Source organism: Acinonyx jubatus, chromosome B1 (assembly GCF_027475565.1).
Source record: "Acinonyx jubatus isolate Ajub_Pintada_27869175 chromosome B1, VMU_Ajub_asm_v1.0, whole genome shotgun sequence".
NCBI classification, from domain to species: Eukaryota; Metazoa; Chordata; class Mammalia; order Carnivora; family Felidae; genus Acinonyx; species Acinonyx jubatus.
The window spans coordinates 7,230,806-7,255,471 of record NC_069382.1 but is presented as its reverse complement, the minus strand read 5'-3'; the positions used below and the strand labels follow the sequence as shown (position 1 = coordinate 7,255,471).

Genomic DNA, 24,666 nt, shown 5'->3' with positions numbered 1-24,666 from the left:
CATTATTTACGACAGCAAAAAAAAAAAGTGGAAAGAAGGTAAATGTCTGCCAACTGATACATGGCAAACCAAGTGTGGCATGGCCACACAATGGAGTAGTATCCTTGCACCAAAAGGAATGAAGTACAGACACGCACTGCAACATGGATGAACCTTGAACACTTTACGGGTAAGTCAAAGAAGCCAGACACACGCACTGAATCATTCCAGTTCTCGGAAATGTCTGGAGTAGGTAAATCCAGAGAGAGAGAGAGCAGTTTAGCAGTGCCCTTGGGGCTGTGGACAGCGGCTGACGGAGAGGGCCTGCTAATGGTTACAGAGTCTACCGGGGCAACGGCAAAATGTTGCGGCAGGAGGTGGTGGGAACGGACGTACAACTTTGCGCCTACAGAAGTCGCTGAAGTCTACACTTCAAAATGCTGTTTTATTGTATGTGAATTTTCACTCCGTAATAATGAAAGCATACTGCCAATGTTCACGTCTGTCATCAATTATATCCTAGGAAGTGAAAGGCCATTTCGATATTTAAGTAAGACTCCATGCACTTCCATGTGTGACGTAAGTACTTAAGGATGTAAAGAATTTCTTTAAGACGGTGGGCAGCATGAAAACTCTCTTATCCCACATGAAGCAAATGTGGGAGGTAGTCACACAGTAGCTCAAAGTACTCAGCCTTTCAGAGACTTCTCTCTTGGACCCTAAGTAAACAACAGAAGTAGTTATTTAATCCTTAATTACCATTTTGAATGCCCTCATTTTCCCTTCCCATCACTTCTTAGCTTTACTAATTCTCTCACAACTAGGCAACCACGAAGGGGCTTCTGTTCTTGCCATGGTAATAAATTCCACTTCCATTTCCGACCTACGTTGAAAATGCCTTGGTCTCTCTCGGTACCCGTGGTCCCCGACAACCAAAATCATCGGTGAGGAAACAAGCTCCCAGCCCGGTCAACCGTTTTTCTAGTCAGTACTTTTCCTGTCATCCTTCCATGCCTGAAACTGTACTGTCTGTGTGTTCTGTATGCACGTGAACACAAAAACACGAGCGCACGTGTGTGTACATGTGTGCTCATACAGACTATATTCCAGTTTATTATCAAAAACCTGGAAAACTGGGCCTTAATTTCATTTTTATCATTATGTTAATGACACACAATATAAAGGAAAGTAAACTAGGCATTTACTGTAATAAATAATACTGGGATATTAATTCATTTTACACAAAATTAACCAATAAAAGGGTATCATTTCCCTGACTCCATTAAAGAATAAACATATATTTAAAACTCTGGGGACCAGGGGAGACTTACCTCCAGTGACAAACATCCCGGGAGCACTGGGAACCCAGGCCAAGCACTGGACAGAAGCCGTGGCACTGGGAAAATTAAATGTTGTGATGCAATAAAGGGATTCCGAATCTAGCAGGCGAATTCCAAAGTGCAAATTAGCCACAAGGAGATAATCGGTAGACAGCGGGTCCCATTCCAGGGCTGTCACTGGATCTTCTTCATCTGTCCCTTCAAGAGAGTCAGGTCTCAGAACATGTTTCTGACTTTTACTACCTATTAAAATATAAAGAAGAAAGATTTTACACACAATGCTCAAAAGAAAATTATTGAGGGGCGCCTGGGTGGCTAAGGCGGTTAAGCACCCGACTTCAGCTCAGGTCGTGATCTCGCGGTCTGTGGGTTCAAGCCCCGTGTCAGGCTCTGTGCTGACAGCTCAGAGCCCAGAGCCTGCTTTGGCTTCTCTGTGTACCTCTCTCTGCCCCTCCCCGGTGCGTGCGTGCCCTCTTTCTCCCTCAAAAATAAATAAAAACATTTAAAAAGAAAAGAAAATCAGTAACTGCGATCCTATTAATTTTCTCTCTGCATAGTGCTGAAGTCTGGCATCTGTGTGCAGAAGTCACCATGGACACTTGAGCGCAGGAGGACGTGGAAGCCTCAGCTGCAATCCCTAGAGCCCAAATGCTTCTCTTTGTTCCCAAAACGCCAAAGGAAAAAGACGCAGATAAAGAATACCAATGCTCTTGTCATCAACTGCAGTTTGCACGGAGTGACAACAGTGTAGGGGCGGGGATGTGCTTACCAAGAGGAGCACCCTGGAGTGATTAAAAGCACAGACTTGGCAGTGGACTGCCTGGGGGCAAAGCCTGGTTCCACCACGGACTAGCTGCGTTCTCGGACAGGACACCGAGTCTCTGTGTACTCGGGTTCCTCATTTGTATGATAGAGAACAGAACAATCCTTAGCTTGCAGAGTTTTGTTAAAGATTAAGGGAGTTAGCTGCTTACAGGGCTAAGAACGGGAGGGCCTCTTAGAAGCAGCGTATCGGTATTTACTGTCCCTCCTCGTGCATCAGAGCATCTGTCGTGACCATAACTCACTCCTGACATCAGGTACAAATAAGGCAGCCAGAAAAACAGGGACATAAAACGTGTGGAACCGAATGAAGCAAAGAACGATCAAACAATCCTCTTGTGCCGTCCCAACTGAGATACAACTGGCAAGAGGGAAAACATGCTTCTGCTGATACACCACACAGGGCTCCAATTAGCCGGCCTCGGTTCCCAGAAGAACGGCAGTGAAACAACAGAATTCAGAGGCCATGATGTTAACACAAAGAACCCACTCCTCCTGAGTATTATAAACCCTGCAAAGCGTGTTTACTAAACCATAACCCACTGACAGACACCAGAGCCCTTTCTGTAATCTCATCATTACACATTGTTTTTCAACGTACCAGATTATAAAAGCAGAAAAAATAAATTTCCTTGGATATATCTGTCAAGTGAACTGAACACCTTACAGTTTCTGGCCTGGGAGTAAATTTGGCAGAATACACTAATCTTCATAATGCTCATCTTACAAGGGCAGAATTTTATTTAGAATTTTTACACATAAAATCATAGAAGGCACATGTGATGTTTCATCAAAATTTATCAAGTTTTTGCAATCATCACTAAGAAAAGTTTGGTTCTTCTTGCCCCAAATAAGCACCTTGCTAAAGTGCTATTTGATATAAAAAACAGTAATGAATATTAAAATAGCTATTCACTATAAGCCAGAGAGAGGAAGAAAAATGATTCACCTAAGTTGTACTAGTTATTTCTTAAGTAATTTTTAGGTATTTGCATATGACAGTTAATATCAATGGCTTATTAAAAATATTCCAGCATGCAAAAAAAAAAAAAAAAAGTAAATGCTAAATATTGAAATTGGGTTGCTTCAAAGCCCCATACAGTCAAAATGATTATGAGTTATGGCCATTGTTTCCTATTCTGTCTAGTACCAACATTTTTATTATTAAAAAATAGAAAGCTAAAGCTGTAAAATTTTACAGCCAGGCATTAGAACAAGAGCTGATAATACTTTCATTATTTTATATGTATTTATGTTACTATTATTTATGTTCCATTTTATTATACAAATATCAGACAACTTGTGTTGTCAGATGAGGACAGGAGTGTATGACAAGACTCAGTAAGAAGATAAGGTTGACAATTTCTGTATGAAAAACAAAAACTGGGGCAAAGGAAAACTAGGGCCGAAAAATAAAATAATGAGGATAATGTATAATACACATATCTGTTCAAATTTTCATTTTGAGACCAGCAGCCCAAGCAAAGTGGAAAGAAATCAAGAAAGGTTACATAATTCAGGGTCCACAGGATAAAAATAAAACAAAAAGACACAAAAAAAATGTGCTCAGGAGAAGCACAACTTTTCCCAGAAATGAGACCAGCAATACATGTGTCCCGTGTGTTTTCAAAAAGGGAACACAGCATTACATAGGGACAATGTCATCAACGTTCCTAAAATAAAACCATGCAAATTTGATTAATGCACATCCTTGGAATAACACCAAAGTCAATTCAATGAAAACATTCCTATTATGAGGATAAAAAAAAAATCCAATGACCTGGCTTTGTCCAAAACTATTTAAAATAGCTAAAGCAGTTTTCTAATGTTTTTGGCCCTAGATTCCTCTGCTCATATGTGGATCTGTACATGATCCAATACATTATTTAACAGAATAAAGTGGTGCTTTTCAGACTGAAAGGGAGAAAGCATAAAAGAGAGATAAAGACAGGAAAGCAGAGAGCCTGAGGTCTTAGCCTCCTGTAAGAACCGGGGAGGACATTAATTTCATCTTGTTGCACAGAGATAGAACCACCTGTTGTGCCAAAAAATCATTAAGAAAGTGACCCTTCCTTAGGAAAGGACAATACCAGTATGAATACTAACAGCCTCAAAGCTTCAAACTCACAGTGCAGAATGCAGTATTAGAACAAAAAGTAGTATTTCCTTCACAACCATCAGCTCATATATGTGCAAGAGGAAAATACATAGCAGGATTATACCTTTTCTGATGTTGTGTACATATTCATTGCTATATATCCTATGGAATAAATGAGTTCAACAAGTCTGTTCGGGGTGGTTACCCATACAGGGAATTGTGTTCCCCTAAAAGATGTTGAAGTCCCAACCTCCAAGAATCTGTGAATGTGATTTTACTTGGAAATGGGGTATTTGCAGATGATAAATTAAAACGAGGCCATTAGGACAAACAATAATCCAACATGACTGTGTCCTTATAAAAAAGAGAAATTTGGACACAGAGACCTGCATGCACACAGGGAGAACACCATGTGAACAGCGATGTTATGTTGTCACAAGCTAAGGAACCAGAAACGAAGAGACAGGCTAGAACAAAAAGCTTTCCCTGGTGCCTTCAGGGGGCCTGCTGACACCTTGATTTTGTGTCTCTGGTCTCTAGAATTACGTCACAATAAATGTGTTGCTCTAAGCCATCCCGTGTGTGGAACTTGGTTAGGGCAGCCCTTGCAAGTAAACACATGGGTGGACCCAGAAAAATCATTTGATGACACGGGTAAAATGCACAAATTACTTTAATAACTTGAAGATGAGTTATGGGAAAATCTGGGCCCTTCTAGAAGTGACATGGGTTGGAATGCTGAAATATTATACATCCTAGCCTGACTGAAATCCACAAAAGGGAAATAAGGGAAAGGAAGTCTTTATCCATCCCTATCCTTTCTATGCCAGAATGAGCATACATCGTCTCAGTGTTTTAGGTCTTAGACACATAATACAATGTTTCAATGTCTTAAGAGTTAAAACCTCCAAAAATGCCTACTAGCAACAACAGACTAGTAACAATAATAAAGCAAGAAAAGAAAGCCACGGTCAAGGAAAAAGGAGATGGCCACAATGACAAATTATAAAACATGAATAATATCTAGAATGAAATTTGGACCAAAGTAAGCACACCCTCCTCAGGATCCTCTTTAGAGCTCAAAAAGATTCTCAAAAAGAAAGTGTAACAATCCAGGGTGCCTGGGTGGCTCAGTCGGTTAAGCGTGTGACTTCAGCTCAGGTCATGATCTCACAGTTCGTGGGTTCAAGCCCCGCGTCGAGCTCTGTGCTGACAGCTCAGAACCTGGAGCCTGCTTCGGATTTTGTGTCTTCCTCCCTCTCTGCTTCTCCCCTGCTCGTGGTCTGTCTCTCTCTCTCTCAAAAATAAACACTTAAAAAAAAATTTTAAGTGAATATCAGATCCTGTTTGAAATATATTTGAGATAAGATGACCCCAATATACCAATGTTTAATGTAACATTTTTTAACTTTAGAAAGATTGTTCCTTTAAGAAATATTTATTTGAATTTTCATGATTTCTTTGGTTCAATTTCAATTTTTTTCTTCCATTAATTTCAGGTAAGTTGAATGTAATCTGTTTTGTGAAAGTAGCGATCCTAACCCTAAAAAGCGCTTTTACCCATCTATCTAATGAATCAGGAGTCACATTTATTAACAGAGGTACCAGATGGCTAAAAGGATGTTTCTCAAATGGTAGCCATCCTTATTTATGAGTGGAGAGCTATTTAGGCAATTTTAAAATTTTTCATTGCACAACTTCTCATTGTTTAAATTAAAAAAATAAACATAATTACTCAGACCCTTTCATTGAGCCAGATTGGTTAACTAGTGGGGGGCTCCACAGAATTATTATTCCTTTTTATCTCAGGTTCAAAGTCTTTGCTAAGGGGTTGCAGCATCACAATGGTATTGTACAGGCAGGTAGGAAAGTATTTTTGAGTCCTATTAGTAAGTCATCATATATATATTTTTCTAATTTTTTTATTTTTTAAAACTTTTTTTTTTTTAATTTATTTTGAGAGAGAGCAGAGGAGGGGCAGAGGGAGAGGGAGTGAGAACCCAAGCAGGCTCCACCCTGTCAGTGCAGAGCCTGATGCGGGGCTTGAACTCACACACCATGAGAAAATGACCTGAGCTGAAACCAGGAGTCAGACACCCAATCAACTGAGCCACCCAGGCGCCCCAAGTCATCATATAGTTCTTCTGTGTGTCCTTATTCATTCAGGCCACTTTCTAGGTAAATGTGCAAAAATGAACAGACTTAGAACAATAAAATTATGGGGCAAGTGACAAGATTTAGGCTAATGCCAAGTCCAAACTGCACAGAGGAGTTACATCTATTACAACAACACTTCATGGTGCTGGATTATATTTGCACAACTATTATTTTACAATTAAAATATTGTTGACTTTGGCTGTATGTCGTGGAGAAAAGAAATTGTAAGTTAAGAAAAATAAACTTCAAGAGATCTTGACTAATTAAATTCTTACCTGGTTGAAAAATTGACAGACTTCCATCAATATGACCAAATACAACTTTCCCCCTTTTTTGGCTATGCCATCTGAATATACAGATATCAGACAAGAAGCTGTGAGCTTCCCTGTGAACAGTCACCCCACTCTCTGGTCCTGAGATGGTCCAAATGAACAGCGGGCCTCTGTGGGAAACAAATGCCACCGTATCACCTGCATTCCAGCACCAGCTGAGAGAGGCAGGCACCCCTAGAATAAACAAAATATAGACACGTAATAGACACATGTGGAGGAAGACCAGACCATGAAATACTATTTACGTTGCACACTGCTGAAACAACTTAAAATATAACAATAGTCTTGTTATTAAAATAATATTTACCTTCTAAGTTGGGAATTGGACTTATAAAGTAACCCCAAAGACTATAGGCCACCTGTGTAGGGTGCTTCCAAAACGGAAAAATACCTAGTTAGGGTTAAAACTACTAATATGAGAATATGCTTCATATATTCAGGCATTTATAGAGGTTTTTTTTTCTTTCAGAAACTATGTAATCAAGCATTAAATTCTTACTGAGTTTTTGTATAGAAGACCTGCTATAGGCATTCTAGGTATAAACGTATGGGATACGATTCCTGCTTTATAGGACCTTAAACACAAGATAAAAATATAAAGTCCTGGGAAGATAAGGATCCACTGTATGAAAAGTTGAATGCTGCTATAAGAGTTTAAAAACAATAAAATTAATGCTATAGGACTGCCTGGGTGGCTCAATGAGTTGAGCATCCAACTCCTATTTTAGCTCAGGTCATGATCACAGGATCATGGGACTGAGCCCTGCATGGGGCTCCACGCTGAACATGGAGCCTACTTAAGATTCTCACACTCTCTCCCTCTGTCCCTCTCCCATGCTTGCACTCTCTCTCTCTAAAATAAAGAACAAATAAATAAAATTTCAAATTAATGCCACGGTCTATGTTTTATCAGGGCTTAGATTCACATCTTAGCACTGCTTCAGATGAACTAAACAAATAACCACCTCTTAAACCTCTGTCTTCTCATCTATAAAACGGATATAAGTAAAAACAGCTGAACACCTATTCCACATGAATGTTAAGAAAGGATATATAATAATGTATGTAAAAGTCCCTTTTAAACTATAAAAGACATACTAAAGTTCATTGTATTCTCTTCACCATTACAGTGATCAAATAAATCATATATAAAGTAAGTGTTATGGTAAATTTCTAACTCAAGACAGAAATTATAAACGTGCCAACACAGATACTTTAAGCAACTGCGCCAGAATCAGCAAACTGAATATGCGTATCAGATCATTTGGAATTAGGGCCCAGGAATCTATCTGTAACAAGGTTCTCCAAATGATTTTGATATGTAGAAAGGTGTGTAAACCACTGGGCTACTGTCCTGAAAAGAAACTGGATTTGAATTATACCTTGAGAGACAGCAGCAGAGTTTAATATGTGGGATGAGTGGTATTTCCGAGGAAAAGGAAATGGTATGAATAAAGACACAGTCGGAAGCTGTTCATGCAGAGTAAACTCAGTTTGTGTCACAGTCCTTACCACCCCACGGGCAGCAACTGCACACCTAATGCCTACCTTGGGGCCTGCCATCAAATGGGAACTCCATAAATGCTTATAGAAGGAATGAAAGAGCACATGAATAAGGCCAATAAAAAGCTGATGTGGTTTAGCATCCATTAACAGAAGGAGAACTTCCCAGTAAGGAGTAAGAGAATGGGTCAAACCACCACAGCACACATGGAGAAAGCCAGAAAGCTGGTTCTCCGAATTGGGTTTCAGGAAATGCAGCGAGGAAGAGAAGGGACCAGCAACAGTGTCACATAGTTAAGACGGAAAACACTTCTGTAGTGGCTTAGTATGTGTAAGCACTTCGAAGAGCTCTACAGAATATCAACTCATTTAATTCTCTCCCAAATACTCTGAGATGGGCAGGTAGTACTATTATCCACTGTTAACGTGTTTTGGGTTGTTTTTTTTTTCCTGGATGGATATTACCAAGTATGATTTTTTCCAAGTTGATGATAATTTTAACATTTTACATTTAAACAAACTAATACTTGTTTCCCTTTAAGTGTATTTTTTGATTATTGTGGAATACAGAATGATGAAATGAAAATACAGAGGCAACATCAAGTTCAACTGCCGTACGTGCAAATTCTAATAGAATTTTTTTTTAAGCTGATTTAATGGAAACTTCTATTTTGCGTAAGCCGAATTCTGAAAAGAAGAAACAGAGTCTAATGCATTTCAAAGTGAAATATTTACAATGAAAATGACCAAAAATATTCATAATTTTTTTTGTAAATAAATCACAAACTTTCAACCTTCAAATTAAGAAGATATTTAGGGGCGCCTGGGTGGCTCCGTTGGTTGGGCGTCCGACTTCGGCTCAGGTCATGATCTCACGGTCCGTGGGTTCGAGCCCTGCGTCGGGCTCTGTGCTGACAGCTCAGAGCCTGAAGCCTGCTTCGGATTCTGTGTCTCCCTCTCTCTCTGACCCTCCCCCGTTCATGCTGTGTCTCTCTCTCTCTCAAAAATAAATAAAACATTAAAAAAAAAATTTAAGAAGATATTTAAATATAGCAAGAGGAATTTATTGTTAAGGCTCTGAAAATTTTCAAAAGAAGGAAAATGTGTAAGGAAAGGAAAAATATGTAGAAGTAATCAAAACTCTTACCACAACCATTTAATAACTGTACCATGTTAATGAAAAAGTCTTATTTAATTGTATGCTCACTGGCAAAAGAAGCCTGGTGTACACAGTAATGAATAAAAAACTCTTCCATTGTGAATGGAGGTGATGCATATGGTGTTTCATGACAAATCGGCAGATAAACTAGGTGATAATACATCAACTAATACGTACCTGTGCATAACATTTAGAAATGTTATTATGCAGGTATCGCCTGGTATAGATTTTGTGCGACAGCCTCAGAAGAACAATGACATCGTATAGCATTTTAGGAGTATTTACTGTGTTATTTAAAATTAATCTCATCTAAAGCTGAATTTATAGTATTGAGAAAATGCACTACTGACCAATATAAACAATACTGGAAAAAACTGTAGGAGGTATGATAGGGAGACAAACAGGTATGAACAGGTATAACCAGAAAAATATAAAAAATCTTATTTGGAGGCTATCAATCGCTGTTTATACATCACAAAGCCTGCACCAAAAGTATTTTGGTTTTTCCTCATTGATGTATTGAAAACCTTATGGTAAACTGTTAACTGTTACAATAATGGAAGCTCACTGAATAGCTGACTTAAAAAAAAAAAAAAACTGCTCAGAGATTGGAGCAAAGTACACACTATCTAGTACCGAAGCTCAAGTGAAAATAATAAGCAGGTTATGTGAACTTGGGAATGAGATTTGCATTTTCTAGATGAAAAATTAACCCTGTTTGGCAAATATTTTCTTAAGATGAAAGTTATATAACAAAACTCGTTTATTTTACTGGTATTTTCAGCATTCCTAATGACCTAAATTTGAAAAGACAAGGAAAAAGCCACATACTAAATACACTGACCATAACCTTTGGCATTATTATTACTCTTGGAAGCATGATTTAAATATAACAGCCTATGAATTCTCTAATATTGATGCTACACACTGAAGACTGTTCTAAAGAAATCGAACTGTCACGTCCAGACTTTCTACTTCAAAGTGATAACCGGTCATTGTTAGAGAAACAACTGAATATAAAGAACATAACCCAGCAGTTCTCAAAACCGTAATTAATAAGTAAACTTCCTTCAGTATTCAAAAAGAGACTGAATTATTGTAACATCTAACAGAAAAATGGTTACTTCGCATCATCATTATTATGGGGTAAGATGCTAGCCAGAAAGGGTGTAATAATATTCAATTCACTAAGACCTACTTATGTGAACTAGGACTTTCCACCATGACCCAATTAAAAATAAGGGAAAGAAACCAGCTCATCAGGGCAGTGACTACATGGGTAACATGGTGTTTGTATGTTTCAGATTGGGATAGAATAATGACCCGGCTAGGATAACTGTCTCATTAAGAAAATCTTACCAATTACTACTTTTATATTTATCGGGGGAATTTTTGTCATATTTAAATATTAATGAAATCATTTGGTATTGACTATGGTTTAACTGGTGTACTAAGCAAAAATATTTCATGAGATTTTGCTTCAGTTTTATACACATGTACACACACGAGTCATGATGTGAAGTGTAGTTCTTACATAGACGAGCAGTAGAAAGTTTGAAAAACAATACTTTAAAACCTAAGCTAATTTAAATAAAATATTTTTCTTACTGAAGTAAAAATAATTCACTCAATAAAATAAATCCCAGTTATAAATATACCTTTTGTATTGTCGAGCTTAGCAATGACTTTTTGTTCTGCAACATTCCAAATGATCACTAAGTTATCGGTACCGCCACTTGCAAACAGATCAGGGTTATGTGGACACCAAGAGAGAGCTGTGATTGTTTTTTTATGTTCAGACATAATTGCGTGAAGTTTGAATTCATTATAACGGTGATCCAACTAAAAAAAATATATAAATAAAACATTTCAGTGCTTCTTTTTAAGTTATACACTTTTCATTAATCATCACATTGTTTTTTGTTTTTAAAAAGCTACATACGTGAAAATTAGTACACCTACTACCATGATATGAACACATTTCAAGCCTTGGTCTACTTTCAAACGTGAACAGTATTCAATCAGAAGTAAATCATTTTTTTAAAGTTTTTAATTCCAGTTAGCTGACATAGTTATATTAGTTTCAGGTGTACGATATAGTGATTCGACACTTCCATACACCCCCTGGTGCTCATCATGAAAGTGCATCCTGAATCCCCATCACCTATTTATCCCATCCCCTCACCCTCCTCTCCTCCATTAGTTTATTCTCTATAATTAAGATTGTTTCTTGATTTGTCTCCCTCTCTCTTATATTTTCCCTTTGCTTGTTTTGTTTCTTAAATCCCACATACGAGTGGAATCCTGTGTCATTTGTCTTTCTCTGAGTTATTTCACCTAGCATTATACTCTCTAGCTCCATCCATGTTGTTGCAAATGGCAAGATTTCATTTTTTTTTTTTATGGCTGAGTAACATTCCATTGTATATATATATTCTACTTCTTTATCCATTCATCAATCAATGGACACTCGGTCAGCTTCCATATCTTGCCTAATGTAAATAATGCTACTATAAACAAAGGGGTGCATGTATCCCTTGGAATTAGTGTTCTTATGATCTTTGGGTAAATACCCAACAGTGCAATTGCTGGCTGGATCACAGGGTAGTCCTATTTTTAACTTTCTGAGGAACCTCCATACTGTTTTCCACAGTGGCTGCACCAGTTTGCATTCCCACAAACAAGGCACGACTGTTCCTTTTTCTCCATATCCTCACCAACACTTATTGTTTCTTGAGTTTTTTATTTTAGCCATCCTGACAGGTGTAACGTAATATCTCATTGTGGTTTTAATGTGCATCTTCCTGATAAGTTACGATGTCTAGAAAAAAATCAGTTTTTAAAAAATAAGAGCACTGACATTAAATATAATTTATAAAAGGTAAAAATAACTGTACACTTAAATATGCATAATAATTCAGAGCTTTATATTTTCTATAGCTATATGTATTTATGAGGGAAAAACACTTGGTTTAGAATATTTTTTCTGTATTTTTTTAATTAGATGTGAATGAAAAAATTTAGGTTAGAAAAATTAACTATTGGGACTACACCAAAACAAGCTTTTGCAGAGTGAAGGAAACCACCACAAAATGAAAAGGCAACCTACTGAATGGAAGAAGGTATTTGCAAATGATATATCCAGTAAGGAGTTAATACACAAAACATATAAAGGACTTCTACAACTCAACACCAAAAAACCAAATAATCCGATTTAAAATGGGCAGTGGACCTGAATAAACATCTTCCAACATACAGATGTCCAACAGACACAGAAAAAAAAAAAAATGCTGAACGTCACTCATCATCAGGGAAATGCAAATCAAAACCAGAATGAGTTATCACCTTATACCTGTCAGAATGGCTAAAATCAAAGACACAAGAAATAACAAGAGTTGAGAATGTGGAAAAAAAGAACCGCGGGTGGGAATGTAAATTGATACAGCCACCATGAAAACAGTATGGAAGTACCTCAAAAAATTAAAAAAGAAATACCACATGATGTAGTAATTCCACTACTGGGTATTTACTCAAAGAAAATGAAAACGGCCCTATTTTTATTGTAGCATTATTTACAATAGCCAAGATATGGAAGCAACACAAGCATCTGTCTATAGATGAATGAATGGACAGGGGGCACCTGGATGTTCAGTCAGTTAAGCGTTGGGACTCCTGATCTGGGCTCAGGTCATGATCTCACAGTTTGTGAGATGCACTGACAGTGTGCAGCCTGCTTGGGATTCTCTCTCTCCCACTCTCTCTGCGACCCTCTCCTACACACACACACTCTCTCTTAAAAAAATAAGCAAACTTTGAAAAAACAGATGAATGGATAAAGAAGATGTGGAATATTACCCAGTCATAAAAAAGAATGAAATCTTGCCATTTGTAATGACACGGCTGCAGACAGAGGGTATGATGCTAAGTGAAATAAGTCAGAGAAAGACAAGTATCATGTGATTTCACTTATATGTGGAATCTAAAATCAAAACAAACAACAAACAGAAAAACAGGCTCCTAAATACAGAGCAAACTGGTGGCTGCCAGAGGGGAGGTGGGTGGGGTCATGGGTGAAATAGATAAAGGGGATTAAGAGGTACAAACTTCCAGTTACAAAATAACTCATGGAGATGAAAAGTACAGCAGAGTGAATACAGTAATACTGTAATAACATTGTATGGTGACAGATGTTGACTACACTTACAATCATGATCAATGAGTAACGTGAAAAACTGTTGCATCGGTATGTTGTACACCTGAAACTAATATAACATTGAATGTTAATTATACTTCAACAAAAAATCAGGTGAAACAAACCACCTGCTCATTATTACATTAAGATGTCTGAAGTCTGCAGAACAATGGTATCACTGGACCTGTTTTATGTTATTGCTTTTTGGATGGGGCATTTCGTTGTGTTCTTATATGGAAGTGGACAAAAGAAATAGCCTAATTTTCCTCTTTCCTTTGTAAATGCGCCATCAGCCAGTGTCTTTTCCTTTGTTACCTTTTTCAACATGTTTGGGATTACACCATATAGCCATTTGGTTGTACCTGGCTTTTTCTTTTAACACAATAATGAACCTTTCACACTGCTACTGGAGAGTGTTTCAAATCATTATTACATTAATTACTGATTACACCAATCTTTCTTCAACCTTATACCTGCAGTAAAATCCTGACTGCAACATGGCCTTCAATGCCCTACAACATAATGAACCTCAGCTATTTTGCAAGGCTCATTGGGTATCACATTCTTGCTTGTTCACTCTGACCTTCCTGTTTCTCTATTACAGCAAAATCACATCTGCTTTAACGCCTGTTTGCTGTTCCCTTGGCCTTCAATGTTCTCCCCGTCTGTCTGCTCCTGGTTATTCATTCTTTCCTGTTCAGGTCTCAGTTCAAAACTGCCTCTTCACAGAGGTATTTTCTGACCACACTATCTAAATAAATTTATACACCCCTTCCCATGCGAAAACCTGTCCCCTAGCTGTATCCTTTTTTTAGTTGAGATACAGTTGACATGTAATATTAGTTTCAGGCCTACAACATAGTGATTCAACATTTGTATATACTGCTAAATGGTCACTTAAGTCTAGCTGACTATCACCACACATAGTTATAATTTCTTTTTGTGCGACGATAAATGTTAAGATCCACTCTCGGAGCAACTTTCAAATATACAACAGAGTGCCATCAACTACATTCAACATGCTGTACAATGCATCCTCATGCCTTATTTAGTTTCTAAAGTTTTGCCTTTTGACCACCCTCACCCATTTCTCCCTCACCGCACCCCCACCTCTGGCAACCACCAATCGATTCTCTGTATCTATGAGTTCAGTTTCATTTTGTTTTTTGTTTCAGACTCCACGTATAAGTGAGATCACACAGTATTTGTCTTTCTCTGACATATTTCACTGAGCATAATGCCCTCAAGTTTCATCCATACGGTAGCAAAGAGGGTTTCCTTCTTTTTAATGGCTAACTACACACACATTTTCTTTATTATCCGTCCATTCATCAATGGACACTTTGGTGCCTTCCAAGTCTCAGCTATTGTAAATAATGCTGCAGTGAAAATGGGAGTGCATACATCTTTTCATTTCCTTCACATAAATGCTCAGAAGCAGAATTGCTAGGTCACACGGTAGTTCAGTTTTCAATTTTTTGAGAAACCCCCACAGAGTTTTCCACAGTGGCTGCACCAATTTACATTCCCATCAACAGGGCATGAGGGTTCCCTTTTCTCCACAGCCTCACCAACACTTGTTACTTCTTGTCTTTTTGAAAACAGCCATCCTAACAGGTGTGAGGTCATATCTCAGTGTAGTTTTGATTTGCATTTCCCTGGTGGTGAGGGATACTGAGATTTCTTTTCATGTGTCAGTTGGCAATCTGGAATCCCTCTTTGGAAAAATGTCTATTCAGATCCTCTGCCCATTTTTTAATCAGATCGCTTGCTTAATTTGCTATGGAGTCATACAAGTTCTATATATGTTTTGGATGTTAACCCCTTATCAGATATATGATCTGCAAATATTTTCTCCCACTCAGTGGGCTGCCTTTGTATGTTGTTGGTTTCCTTTGCTTTGCAGAAGGATTTTAGTTTGGTGTCGTTCCACTTGTTAACTTTTGGTTTTGTTGCCTTTGATTTTGGTGTCAATGACTCTAGCATATTACCTATTTTTACATCTTTTGTAGAACGCATTTCGTCCTGAAACATTTACTTATTTATTCATAAAATGACATATTTCACAGATTTCTCCCTGTCCCCTGTCCTTACTAAGAACATGAATTCAATGAGAAGAATGTGACTGGTTTGTTCAGAGCTGCATTCCTAATGCCTAGTAATACTTGGCCAAAAGAAGTTCAGTTAATATTATTGAAAAAAGGACGCATTATGCTTTTGTTTATCATTTAAGCAACTTTTAACTTTTGCTATCACAAATAATGCTATAGTGAACACCTCTGTATCTAAAATTTTGACTAATGACCTAATTATCTCCAAAGGTTTTGTCTTCTATAATTTCTGTATCTCTTGCTACCTGAACTTCAGCTATTCCTGAACAACTCTGGATGAAAATATTATTAGAGATAACCAAGTACCAGTAGAGTTTTCATCTGATTAGTATTGCAGTTACAATAATCTTCAATTGTCCTGTTTAAATATTTAAGAATATTTCCTGTACATTTAAGAATGAACAGTTTTGTAAGTTTGATGTTATTCAGTGATTTATGTTACCTGTGGTAAATACTGTGAAAGTGTCTAATGTATCTAATAGAAAGACTGCTCTATAAGCTAGAAATCCTGTGGAGGAGTCTATAAATACAAACACATATGAAGAAGCTACAATGCACATCAATGATCTTTCCTGGATTTAGTACACAATTATCCAAGTAGTATCTTAAGCATGATATAGAATACTTACAGGGATTAATTTATTAATACATTCCTATTCTATTTACAATTGAGAGCCTGTACCATTACAATGAGCTAGGCCATAAATTATTTTTAGAGTAGTTAATACAATATATTATTGCATCATAATCCAATGGTTAAAGCAAAAATTCTTATGGCATTTACAAGTATCATTTAATAGTTCTGAAAAATCTGATAAAACCTCAGCATCATTATAGAGAGTGTAACAGACAATCAGACTTTGTACATTGACCCTGGGTGTGATTTAGTAAATATTCATGTAGCATAATTTTCAAAGCATTTTGATTTAGATAATGACATTTAAAACAATACTGATTAATGGAAGTTGAATGTTAATGCCACCATTTAATATAAATGTAATTTTCTATTATACTTTGCAACAAGGTTTTACACTGAACTCTGTAATCAACTGTCACGTGAGTTTGTTTTAACTTCTAAATCAGAGTGATTTTTAGTTTGTTTCAGTCTTTAACGATACATAAACTTTCTTCATAGGGTTTTTATATTAATAATTTTAGCTTAATCTTCCTAAATATTCAAGTCATAAGATGTCATCACAAAACTTAAGACACTTGCAAACAGGAAAAAAATTGAGTTCTGCCTTCATCCACTTTCTGACCTTCTTTACTCCTTAGAGGAATAGTTTGCCTTGTCTAATACATTCTTCTTCTCTAAAAGGAAATAAGACAAGAAGATAGGGACTTAAGACTAAGGGAGGCATTTTGTAGATCTTTGGGAAGGAGAAGCTTGGGAGGACATGGAAAGTGTGAAGGAGGCAGACGGGAGGAAAGGGGGGGGTCAGTCAGCAGGCTTCTGCTGTCTTCTGTATGGGAAGCGAAAATTGTGAGTTATATGGAAATTGCAGTTTGGTGTGTATTTCTACAACCTTGAGTAATGGACTACATAAAATTGATATTGTGGAAAACTGGTTTATAGATTAATGCTGTTGTTTATTAAATTTTCAATAAACCTACAACACTGTTAGTAGTTAAAAGGATTTTTACTCCAGAATAATACGATCATTTTTTTCACTCTTAACTGAAAATATGTTGGTGTTTCAAAATAACAAAAAAATGTATCACAAGGAAAATATTTAATGAGTCTTTATTAAATACCAGAGAGTGGGGCTCCTGGGTGGTTCGATCGGTTAAGCGTCCAGCTTTGGCTCAGGTCATGATCTCACAGTTGGTGAGTTCGAGCCCCGCATTGGGCTCTGTGCTGACAGCTCAGAGCCTGGAGCCTGCTTTGGGTTCTGTGTCTCCCTCTCTGTCTGCCCCTCCCCTGCTCATGCTCTCTCTCAAAAATAAATAAACAATAAAAAATACTTTTAAAAAATACCAGAGAGTATGCATAACTTGAGAGTTCAAAGGTGAGGAAGTCTCATTCTGGTAAAGGGAAGCACTGAGACGGGCAGTCTGTTTTATAAGATCCTTTGCTAATAAGAAAGAGGAAAAAGCAGAATATGGAGAAGAGTTTATACTTCAACTGAGATCTGAAAGACGAGAAAATACTTTCTAAACAGGCAACACAGGCAAATGGAAAGAAATTAGTGTAAGCAAAGGCAAGATACACAAGAGTCTGAGATGTTTTGGAAAATACAATTACCATGGTATGCCTGGAACACAGGGTGAGAGGAGAGAGACAGAATGCTGGTAACACGATGTCATACTATGAAGTTAGGATTTCATAAAGGGAATGAGGAAGAGCTGAAGACTGAAAATTTCAGATTTGCATTAAAGATGATTAATTACAATGAAGAATAAACTAGAGAGAGTCAAAGTAGAGGCAAAGAGGATATTGAGAGAGACTATTCGCAAAGTGTAGGTGACACAGTATAAAGAAGACAGTAACGGGTACAAAACACTACGATGGCCCCTGCTCACCTTCAGCGAAAGAGGTGAGCAGAAGAGGGAGCCAAAGACAGCTGGCTCTCCCGGCTGTGGTTCAGATGAAGGGCGCAGTGCTAACACCAAAATGTGGGCTCCGAGTCTGAGGAGGGAGACTGACTTGGACTGAAGAGGCATAAGGCACCTCTGCCTGGGGAAACTCAGAAGGCCACTAGCTCTGTAGATTGGGAACTGATAAGAGATGTCTGGATAGAGCTAGTTAACGGAAAAAAGGAGTTATAAAGGCTTGTATCCCAAGGATATCTCAAAATATATCTGCACTGTTTTTAATATAATGATCTCTAATGGATGATGCCTATTCTTCACCTGGTAAGATTTTATCATATGAAAGTTACTAAGCAAGGTCTGAAACTAATGAATACACGAATTCCAATTATTTATATGGGAATATATTTTGAAAGAATTAAATTCTACTTGCCATTCATAAATGGGGAGCTCTTGGGGCACCTGGATGGCTCAGTCAATTAACCATCCGACTTTGACTCAGGTCATGATCTCACAGTTCGTGAATTCAAGCCCCACGTCAGGCTCTGTGCTGTCAGCTGGGAGCCTGGAGCCTGCTTTGGATTCTGTGCCTCCCTCTCTCTCTGGCCCTCCCCCGCTTGCACTGTGTGTCCTTCTCTCAAAAATAAATAAACCTTAAAAAAATTAAAAAATAAATGGGGAGCTTTTAATTCTTGAAGAAATTCTTGCTGATGAAACTGCATGAATGATTGTGAAATCAATTAAGATTCTTATAATTTAAAACTAGGAGATGAGCATTTTCTAAAAGCTTGACTTGTAAAACCAAAAAGCACTCAGCTTTTCATACCACAGGGATTTAAAAATACGTACTACTTAAATATTAACTTTACCTAATAAAATTCGGAAATCAGAAAGAATCCACAGAATCTGACCTGATAAATATAGATGGCCAGGGTAGCACAGTACGCAAACCTGTCTCCATGGGCAGCGCAAACATCTTTGTTCCAAGGCTGACATCCAGCAGCTAGGAGTCCCACTTGCCTTACCTGGGACATGTTTGCCTTGAAAAACAAATTTGGAGAAATATCAGTCATTTCCATTATGCAACCAACTTAATTATTTTCCATCTATCTTCCTCAATCTTCATCTTTTTTAAAGAAATTTCTACGAGAACGATTCATCTCAGTGCATACTTTCAGAGAACAAGAGTTGAAATCCCCCGATGTCTAGAGACACCAAGGCAGGTCATTTCAGTTTGAAAAGCAAGAGATTATAAATGATAAATGACAAATGGCACCTGGCCAAGGAATGGGAACCCTACAGGACCCATGGGGACTACAGTGGAATACAGGTGCATGTTATATCTAAAGGGCTTGAGGGCCCCTGGAGAAAGGTCCTCCTCCCATGTGGCCATATTTATGAAACTCTCCAGGGAAATGGAAGAATCTAGATTTTTGTGTAAAACCTAATGATTTCTAAACACTGGCAATACATTCAAGGCAGCAAATTCAAACGTAAAACACCGTGAGCCACTACTGGGGGGACTGCGTGACCTCTGCCACAGAGCATCACTATTGTTACAGTGACTCAGCACCTTCACAAAAGCCACTTGAGGCGCACAGGGCAGGTAGACAAGCTGCACTACCAATACTGCTCATTGCGAACAGGTGACAGAAGGAAGCTGGAAACCACCGGTTACAAGTTGTTGATGTGGCAGGACAGAGGCTGGTGGAGTCAACAGCCTGGAGATGCAGAATCAGCCTGGCTGGGACACAGGGACGGAGACCCGACTCCAAGCCAGTGGATGGCATGAGCTGGACTCAAGCATCTAAGCTCAGGTCTCTGCTTCTTCTAACAGAAACCCTATGAACTAGGTTTTCCCTACCATCCCTCTCAGCCCAAAGGATTCTGTGAATCTACGCGTAAACTCTCTGGGATTCCGGAGAAGAGCAAACCAAGAGGGAGGCTGCTTCTAAGTCTACAATCGTTATGAAAATCCAAATACAGTAAAAACACGAAGACAAAAAAAAAAAACAACCAAAAAACCTATTCTGAGTATTGCACTATATAGTTACCTAACGAATGGCATTCAAGAATAGATTAATTGGCCAAAAACAACTTTTTAAAGACAGAACCCAGACTATTATTAGATGTCTTTTCTAATATGGTAAAAAAATATTGGTCTAAAAATGAGGTTTCTTAGTATAAGACAACCTTCACTAATACCACAAAGTTATACCATGCAAATATCAATTTTTCACTACTGTCAATTTCATATCTGGTTAAAGTAAGGAAAAAATACAGCTAGCAATTATAATCTTAAAATAGTTTTGAAAAAATAATATCTGGGAAATATGATAAATTTGGTTCGTGTTGATGAGTCTATCCCAGAGTCAGCATTTCATCACTATTTTGTTTATGTTCTTCAAAGGCTTTACATCATTTCAGCAGCGAAATGTTATTGCCTTAACACCACACCTGAACTATCACATATATGAAAGATAAACACCGAAAGACATATACGTCTGACCTATGCCACAATTCTTATAGGTACGGGTTCAGTCTAGCCCCGGGAACCCTCCACCCCAACCTGCCTCTTCACTCTATCCTGCCGCCTAGTGGGTTAAAGCCAGCTACTCTGAACCAGTGACGCCTGGTACCATCACGGAAAAATAAAACACTGTCTCTTTACCACCTGCTTCCTTTTCAGTACAGGTGGAATGATGTCCTGACCCTAACCCTGTAATTCTCCTTTATTTTAGTGCTCAGCAATTAATAAGTTCTAGTCACTTCTATTATCTCCATTTTTATAAAGTTACTTTCTTCTTTATATCTTTTCTATTTCATATTCCCACTTTCTAGAAAAGATCTCTTAATTTCCTCTTTCTTCCTCAAACCTATCTTCATCCCATCAAATCCCCTCATCAGGGTGGAACTAGTGGCTTTTAAAAAAAAAAAAGCAAAACATTATCTGAAGTGAAAAATGGCATGACAAACAAACTGGGCCTTCAGTCTTCTGAGTGCTTAACTATACAAATCTTCGTTCCTCCTCCCCTGGCACCTGTATTTCCTCAAGCACTAACAGTCAGGACAAATGTTTTAAAATATACTTTACCTAACTAGTAATGTTACCGCATTACTTTTCACTGAAAATATATATTATTTCAACCGCAGGGTGAATTAAGTAGGCTTTTGTATTTTATCTTCGGGATCCAAGATTAATATTAATAATGTTTGTGTGCAAATAAAAATGGTTTCTGATTTATGTTTAAACAAATCTTGAATTTATATCTGGAAAAGAAACATAAGATTTAAACTAGTGGGTAAAATAGAATCATTTAAACATTTTTCACTTTCTGCTCTTTTTTACTTTTTTTTAAATTAATAAACCGTTTTTAGAGCAGTTTTAGTTTCACAACAAAACAGAAGATTATAGAGCGTTCCCACTCGCTCCCTGACCCCCAATATGTACAAGGTCCCCCACCCATCTATCCCTCATCAGATCGGTGCATTTGTTACAATGGTGAACCTGCACTGACACAACGTCATCACCCAAAGTCCACGGTTTACATTAGGGCTCACTTCTGGTGTTATACACTGTATGCAGTTTGACAAATGCAGAAGGACATGTACCCACCCTTTTAGTATATTGTAGAGAAGAGACTCACTGTCCTAGAACTCCTCTATGTTCTGCCTATTCAGCTCTCCCTCTCTCAATAACTCCTGGCAAGCACAGATATCTCCGCTCTCTCTGTAGTTTTGCCTTTTCCAGAGTGTCATATTGTTGTAAACATACAGTATGTAATCTTTTCAAATTGGCTTCTTTAACTTAGTAATATGCATTTAAGTTTCTGCCATGTCTTTTCATGGCCTGAAAGCTCATCTCTTTTTAGCAATGAAAAATATTCCCTGTTCTGGATGAACCACTTATTTATCCAATCACCTCCTGAAAGACATCTTGGTTGCTTTCAAGTTTTAACAGTTACGAATAAAGCTACTATGGAGGTGCCTGGGTGGCTCAGTCGGTTAAGCGTCTGACTTCGACTCAGGTCATGATCTCACCACTCATGAGTTCGAGCCCTGCGTCAGGCTCTGCGCTGACAGCTCAGAGCCTGGAGCCTGCTTCGGATTCTGTGTCTCCCTCTCTCTCTCTCTGCCCCTCCCCTGCTCATGCTTTCTCTCTCTCTCTCCCTCTCTCTGTGAAATAAACATTTAAAAAAACTTTTTTAAGCTGCTATAAAGCTGCATATATCCATGTGCAGTTTTCTGTGTAAACTAAAGTTTTCAACTCATTTAGGCAAATAACAAGGGGTGCAAAAGGAGGTGACTGCTACATCCTGGTAAGAGCATGTTTACTTTATGGGGCACCTGGATGACTTTTGATTTTGGCTCAGGTTGTAATCTCACAGTTCCTGAGTTCTAGCCTCGTGTCATGCTCTGTGCTAACAGAAGCCTGCTTGGGCTTCTCTCTCTCTGCCCCTTCCTCTCCCTCTCAAAATAAACAAACATCTTTCAAAGACAGTATGTACATCTTGTAAGAAACCATCAACCATGTGCACTCCCGCCAGAAGTAAGTGAAAGCAGCTACTGCTCTCCATCCTCAGTGGCCTGAATGTTGTCAGCAGTCCAGATATGCGATCCTAGTAGGTATGTAGCAGTAATTCACTGTGGTTTTAATTTGCAATTCCCTGTGCTGGTCATCTTTCCATACACTTACATGTCATCTACCTTCTGAAGTGAAGTATCTGTGCAAGTCTTTGAATTTGCTAGAATGGCTCAGAGAACTCAGAGAAACATGTTACTTACTAGACTACTGGTTTATTATAAAAGGATGTAACTCAGGGAGAGCCAGATGGAAGAGATGTATACGGCACGGCACGGAATGAGGGGAAAGGCAAGGAAGTCCCACAGTCTCAGGGTGGGCCACATGTTTATCAAGTTGGGAAGGAAAACCCTTCCTTTGGAGTTTTCATGGAGGCTTCATTACAGAGGCAAGACCGATTAAATCATTGCCCAGGGGCAATCACTCAACCTCCAGGCCCTCTCCCCTCCTGGAGGTCAAGGGGATAGGACTAAAAGTTCCAAGCCTCTAACCTTATGGTTGGCTCCACCAGCGATCAGCCTCCACAGGCTTTTAAAGTCACCTAATTAACATAACAAGACACATTAATGGAAAGGCTTGGGAAATCAGGTCATGTAATGACCCAAAGTATTTTCTTATAAATCATGATACCGCAACACATTATTATTGATTCAATTTCTTTAAAATGTAGGCCTACTCACAAAATGAACAAATCAGGAGACTATAGATGCTGGAGAGGATGTGGAGAAACGGGAACCCTCTTGCACTGTTGGTGGGAATGCAAATTGGTGCAGCCTCTCTGGAAAGCAGTGTGGAGGTTCCTCAGAAAATTAAAAATAGACCTACCCTATGACCCAGCAATAGCACTGCTAGGAATTTACCCAAGGGATACAGGAGTACTGTTGCATAGGGGCACTTGTACCCCAATGTTTATAGCAGCACCCTCAACAATAGCCAAATTATGGAAAGAGCCTAAATGTCCATCAAATGATGAATGGATAAAGAAATTGTGGTTTATATACACAATGGAATACTACGTGGCAATGAGAAAAAATGAAATATGGCCTTTTGTAGCAACGTGGATGGAACTGGAGAGTGTGATGCTAAGTGAAATAAGCCATGCAGAGAAAGACAGATACCATATGGTTTCACTCTTATGTGGATCCTGAGAAACTTAACAGAAACCCATGGGGGAGGGGAAGGAAAAAAAAATAAAAAAAGAGGTTAGAGTGGGAGAGAGCCAAAGCATAAGAGACTGTTAAAAGCGGAGAACAAACTGAGGGTTGATGGGGGGTGGGAGGGAGGGGAGGGTGGGTGATGGGTATTGAGGAGGGCACCTTTTGGGATGAGCACTGGGTGTTGTATGGAAACCAATTTGACAATAAATTTCATATATTTAAAATAAAATAAATAAAATAAAATAAAATAAATAAAATAAATAAAATAAAATAAAATAAATAAAATAAAATAAATAAAATAAATAAAATAAAATAAAATATAAAATAAAATAAAAAATAAATAAAATAAAATATAAAATAAAATAAAAAATAAATAAAATAAAATAAAATAAAATAAAATAAAATAAAATAAAATGTAGGCCTACTCAGATTGCATAGTTTTCCTCTGTGAGTTTTGGCAAATTGTGTCTTCAAAGAATTGGTCCATTTCATCCAGGTTATCAAATTTGTGGGTATAGAATCCTTTGTAGTATTCCTTTAGCACTTTTAATGTCCATAGGCCTATAGATTTTGCTGATCTTTTCAAAGAAGATGTTACTTTTCCTGATTTTCTCTACTAATTTTCTACTTTTAATTTCACTGATTTCTGTTCCAATTTTTATTATTTCTTTTCCTCAGCTTACTTGAATTTAATTTGTTCGA

The 24,666-nt window shown here is 37.9% G+C and overlaps 1 protein-coding gene across 3 annotated transcripts in view; it reads right to left on the bottom strand.

Moving 5' to 3' along the window:
- WDR17 (WD repeat domain 17) overlaps positions 1-24,666 on the bottom strand; it is a 110,478-nt gene that overhangs the window by 52,235 nt on the left and 33,577 nt on the right. For all 3 annotated transcript variants that reach the window (XM_027077033.2, XM_027077034.2, XM_027077036.2), the window contains exons 4-7: positions 19,137-19,265; positions 11,049-11,232; positions 6,672-6,902; positions 1,311-1,562 (exon numbers count right to left, since the gene is read on the bottom strand). In XM_027077033.2, the coding sequence (XP_026932834.2) occupies positions 1,311-1,562; positions 6,672-6,902; positions 11,049-11,232; positions 19,137-19,265 (796 nt within the window). The remainder of the gene's footprint in view (positions 1-1,310; positions 1,563-6,671; positions 6,903-11,048; positions 11,233-19,136; positions 19,266-24,666) is intronic.